This window comes from Cyprinodon variegatus, unplaced genomic scaffold (assembly GCF_000732505.1).
Source record: "Cyprinodon variegatus isolate N-32 unplaced genomic scaffold, C_variegatus-1.0 Scaffold1903, whole genome shotgun sequence".
Taxonomy (NCBI): domain Eukaryota; kingdom Metazoa; phylum Chordata; class Actinopteri; order Cyprinodontiformes; family Cyprinodontidae; genus Cyprinodon; species Cyprinodon variegatus.
The window spans coordinates 27,175-33,024 of record NW_015152356.1 but is presented as its reverse complement, the minus strand read 5'-3'; the positions used below and the strand labels follow the sequence as shown (position 1 = coordinate 33,024).

Below are 5,850 nucleotides of genomic sequence, written 5' to 3'. Positions count from 1 at the left end.
GCAGAGACTACAGTGATCCTTTTTGATCCCTGTTTAATCTGAGGTATTGTATCCCTCAGAACGGATTTATCGGCCCCGGTGTCACACAAGAACTTTACATTTACCCCTTGAATGTTTAAATGCCAGTATGGTTTTTCTGATGTGTTTAAAAAAGAAAAGAAAATTTGCTGTAGGTCCAGGACCTCCACTGGGTCCACAATTAACTGCCATTTTTTGCTGGTGCACATGACTCCTGGCGTCAGTGCTGGTCATAACATTGGTGACAGGGAGGGTCACTCTCCGGGGTCTGGACATTCTCGAGCAAAGTGGCCCTCCTTATCACAATTGTAGCACTTATTGTACTTTCTACGCAACCTCTTGTTTTTCCCCTGTGACCATCGGCCCCTCCCTTGAGGCCAAATATGGTCCAAACTACGCTTAATAGCTTTTTTAATGTTTTAGCTTGCACAATCCACTTATTGAATCCCTCTAATTTGTTTATTCCTTGTATGTAGCTTGCATGACTAAAATAATTTTCTGGTGGGTTATTTATTTTTAATTTTTTGGTTACGAACTTATAGTTTTGGAGACCCTGCAGACGCATTAGGAAGGCTGTCAACTGGATCAATGCTGCAGACATTGATCCAGTTACATACTCCCCCGCTCCTGCAGATTCAAGCTGTCTCCCTCTAAACTGTGTTTCATTATCTTTTGGACACACAAACAACTTAAAAGACCCACAAACATAACCCTAACCCTTTAAAGACAGAAACACATAACTTTAAAACCGGACAAACACAACATTAGATCTGTTTATTTAATTTTTAATAATAACATATCTACTTTGCGCATGTATTATATCAACAACTCGCCATTTAGAGCTCATTTATTTATTTATATATACTTATTTATTCATTAGTTTTTTTATTTATCTATTTTTGCACTAGTGCTTATTTCTAGCCGGCACATAACATTTCTCCATTGATCTACCTTCACACACCATCTATTTCATACTCTAACTTCCACTTCTACAAGTATTTTAAATTACTTGGATCAATCTGACACAAACTTTTCATACCCTTTATGATCTTCTCTATACCCTTTCCTGAACCCATCCTTTTTAATTAATTTACCTCCCTGGCTCATTTTAGTTCTATTATTTTATCATTTAGTTCTTATTATTTTATCTTGGAATAGAGACGTCCCTCAAACCCATATTTTTTTTAAAACCATATATTCAACCATATGTTTATTTTTTGTTGGATCCTGCGCTTCTACAAACTTCTAATCGTAGATTTTAAATTATCTCTAAATTTATTTTGACCTTTACCCATTTTAAAGAATTTAGTCCAGTACAAACACCTAGGGTATTCTACGCACTGGATGTTTATTCAGCAGGACAGCAAACAAACACTGTTGTGGTAATTTCTGCTTCTACCTTTTCAGGTGAGAAATTCTTGCCTCTGCATCCACAAGAGTTGTACTGTACTAACCCCTGCTGTTTTAGCATGAAACAACAGAACCTGAAAGGTTCGATTGTTTCCTCACACACTCTCACACAGTCACACCTATTTTAAAGCCTATTATATTTTTTATTTCAACCAACATAGACAAAAAACACCTATCGTGTACACTTTGGAGTCTCCAACTCCAGGCCCTCGCACGCACCGGATACCCAGATGCCGTATCTGTCAAATATCCCTGCTGCGGTAGCTGCAAACGTTACTATCTCGAGAACAACACAGAGTCTCACACTCTGATGCACAGAATACCCAGTTGTCATATCCGTCAACAAGACTTGGTCTCGTCAAATATTCTTGCGATTACAGCTGTAACTTAAATGGCCCTAGACCAACTTTTGATCAAAAGCTTCAGGCCTACCCTTTGTCGTGTAGGATCAGTTCCTCTGGAGCCGTCACCAAGATGCCCAGGGCAGGGTTGGACCAAACTGGCCCCATCTGGCGAAGGGAGGACGGCTGTCGACAGATTCTTGGCCTTGGTCCCACACGGTCCTGGACAATTGGATCTTGACTCTCGGGTTTCAGCACCAAAATGTCGGGTTCATAAAATGTAGGTTTTTTTCTTAAGAACTGAAATACACGATTTATCGATACAATTCCTGCAGGAAGGAGAGACAGTTGAACCCCAGACTCAAACGTACTGTCTCCCACTGGACCTCAAACATAGCATTGTTCTGACAGAACAATTGATCAGTTCATGAAGACAGAATGCTCCATCAGAATGACAAGNAAGCCATAGCAATGCTAAGCTAGCGCTAGCCTAGGCTAGCTACTCCTTGCTATCAGAAATAAAACTGTGTGAAACTGACAAGTGCTCAGTAGAAAAGTGCAGCAGAAGGTGCTATGTTTTAAAGTAGTCAGTTAGAGTTACTTAGATACAGAGATATCACAGAGAAAATAACTTAACTTCAGATGGAGTTCCTCTGGACAGCTGCAACAGCTGCACACTCAGTTAATCCAGTTAATATCCAGTTAATATCAAAGTTTGAAGAATCCATGGGACCTGTTGAGGCTGTTTTTTTGTGAAATCTGTTTTTTTTTGCATTGCTGTTCACATTTCCAAATATATGCAACTTGTATGTGATCTCCTGTGTAAACTGCATTCATACAGCTTAAGTGCCCCGCATGCGCACTAGAGGACGCAATGACATCACAAGCCAGCGAGCTTCATGTTTGCGTAAATAAACATGAATAGTAGTTCTGGAGTGCATCTAGCGGTGGTAGTGGTTAAGGCATAGGGCTTTGAATCCTGAGGTTGTGAGTTCGATCCCCCACTGCCACTCTCGGTCCCTGAGCAAGACCCTTAACCCCACACTGCTCCCTGGGCGCTTCACAATGGAAGCCCACTGCTCCCCAAGGGGATGGGTTAAATGCAGAGAAGTAATTTCTCTCTGGGACTATTAAAAAACAAACAAAATCATCGTTTGTTTTTCTTGCCGCTTCTGTGTAGCAAGATGCAGAATAGTGACCTATGTCTGTTACTAATGGCATTCAGGACCACAGATCCAAGTTGCCTGGGTTGCATTGGAAAAAATCGGATCTGTGTTGTTCAGACTGCCATGAAAAGACCAGATCCAGGTCGCATGTGGGCAAAAAAATCGGATTTGGGACCCTTCGGGCTGCACTGTCAAGGTAGCCTGCATTTACATGGCGTTCTGATCTGGCATGAGAAACCACTGTCTTTCATTGTGGCCTTTTTCCAGTTATGATAACCCTCAAATGAGGTGAAAACAGTCCTTGGAGTCCTTTATTGTGAGCATTCTAACCAGGGATGAGATTTATACCAGTTGCTGTGGAAGCTTCTCCTGGCTCCTCCCTGGAGAGTCTTAAGGAAACTGATGTGTGAGTCTGTTGTGTGTTAGGACTGATGTTTTCCACAATAGTTTGTCTAATTAAGACAGTCTCCTGTCCAGGATAAACAGTTATAATTTTCATTCTGTACATGACAAAGATTTGGGAATGGAATGAGAGCGGGGTCCTTCAGCTAAGAACAAAGTGTCATATTTTGATAAGGCTGGAGCCATGGATGTCTGCTCATCTGCTAACATGTATGATGTAATGATGTGATGATGTGTCATACTGGAGATGTATAAAATGCCTCTTTAACTGTTTATCAGAGCCACTTCCTGAGCAGTTAGCCCAGGGGGGAGCAGCTGCCTTCTGTAACTCTAAGCAACTTCTCTGATCTGAGGAAGATTACAATTCCTATCAAAGTCTGTTGTTATGTCTCATGGTTTTATATATAAGTATAAGTTATGGACTGTTATTTAATGAGTTTGTCATGAGTGATCTCTTTTCAGGAAAAGAACCGGAGAGAGAAAGGTCCAAGGTGCATACACAGAGCCTATCTTTAACATAGTAAAAACATAATCAATTAGGAACTGTCATTGATTAGTTAACCATCAAACTGTGTTAACACCTCCCTATCTTATCACACTTTCACAAGTTTTCCTAATTATTCATATTTAAGAAAACATAAATATTTATGTTTATTTCAAGTCTAATCAAGGTCTCTTGAATATACCTTAAAGCAAAATGTCCATCTTTGCCATTTGTTGTTCTTATTCATATGTAACTTAGCATACTATAGATACCATGTGGACCAGCTGGACTGGACATCTTTGGTGATGGCCCAGGAACTCTCATTTCCCTTTCACTGTGTGAGCCATGCACCTTATCTTGTCTCTTGCTTTCTCCCTCCTCCTCTTGGTGAATCTCTCCCTCCATACCTCACGGCTGTGATGTTCTCCCGCCTCCTCCTGTCCTTGGTCGCCTTGGCCTTGTATTCTATTTCTGTCACGTTTCTGTTGCCCTTCTCTATCCGCCTCGTCTTCGTCTTTTCTCTATCCTTCCACCTCATCTTCTTCATCTACCTTGCTCGGTTTTTCATTTTCTATTTCTCTCGCCTTTCTGTTTGGTGAAAGAATCTATATATGCTTCCTTTCCTCTTCATTTCTCTAAGATTTACAATGTTTCCCTTGACAGGCGCTGAATCAATATTAGCTTTTGTTACAATAGCCTACTTTACAAAGAACAAATGTCAGACCTAACATCATAGTTGGTGAAATAACGTTCTTCAACCTGATTTTTATCATCTCAAAATTAGCATCACAACTATTCTAGGAACATTGTGCTTGCAAAATTCTATTTCTTGATAGATAGTTCATCAGTTTTGACCCGTTTTATCACGTGTCTCCTTTCCACACGACCCCTAGCTCCCTCGCTTTGTGCCATTCAGTTTTCGAAATATGTCAGTCTCTATGCATTCACTGCAGTCCGACAATGGAGATTAGCAGTCAGTAATTGTCAAATTAGCCATCATTTATAAGCCTTGCCACCCCTACCACAGACTGGAGTGGCAGCAGGGGGGGCAAGGCTGTCATTCAGGGTGGTGTTTGCCACCCTGAATGACAGTAAAACAGGTTAAACTTGTTTTTACTACTGACATGGATGCAGGCTGTGTTCACCTCAATTCAAATGTTGACAATTTTGGGTTTAGTTAGTAGACAAATCATAATTAAAGCTCCCACATGGAGGACGATGCAGCAAGTAATATTTGGAGCATCACAATAGATAACTTTATCACTTTGGAACCACAAACAGGCTTAAATTGGAAGGCAACCAGACTTTCACACGGTTTATTTGAAGACGTTTCGACACCTATCCAGGAGTCTTTATCATTTCTGTCGGCTCGCACAGAGCAATCTGTAGTTGGAGCTCTGATGTATTTAAGCAGCATGTAGGTCCATCCTCCTAAGAACATTAAAAGTCAGATGAAAATCAAATAGCCGCCCCTTGTTCTTCTGGATGGTTGGAGTCTTCTATTGTGCATGGAAGGGACATGCCATGACCCTGATGACTGAGAATTACACAGGCATTAATCACTTTGGCTAACTACATCAACAGAGCAGGTGCCAATGATGCAGACACCTTAAAGGTCACTTCTGCATATAAAGCAAAACTTATGAATTATCCATCCAGCACTCAGAGGATTAGTTTCTCTTGTATCTGATGATATCAAACTCTAATTCTGCCAAATAGGAAATGTGAGTTTTCACCTTGTCTGGAGTCACAAAGGGAGCGGGTGGAGCAGTAAATCAGTACCTCCTGTGGTAGCCATCATGTTAAGATCCAATTGTGGCTGTCTAACCAATGAGAGAGCTCGTTACATCCGAGGAGCAGCTGTGATTGGTTCAACTTGGTCTCCAGTTTGCCCAGGTTCATCAAAATGATAAATGGAGACGATAAAGTCAAAAGAAAATGCAACAGTCAAAATATTTGAAAATGAATGGTAAAAAAAGAAAATGATGGAAATTGGAAAAGGGCATTACCTTTTAAAATGTTTAATGAA

The 5,850-nt window shown here is 40.6% G+C and overlaps 1 protein-coding gene across 1 annotated transcript in view; it reads right to left on the bottom strand.

Annotated features, from left to right (window-relative positions):
• LOC107104829 (nuclear factor 7, ovary-like) overlaps positions 1-4,368 on the bottom strand; it is a 30,289-nt gene extending 25,921 nt beyond the window's left edge. Inside the window, exon 1 of the mRNA XM_015404940.1 lies at positions 4,229-4,368. Coding sequence (XP_015260426.1) covers positions 4,229-4,368 — 140 coding nt within the window. The remainder of the gene's footprint in view (positions 1-4,228) is intronic.
• Between the last annotated feature and the right edge of the window lie 1,482 nt (positions 4,369-5,850).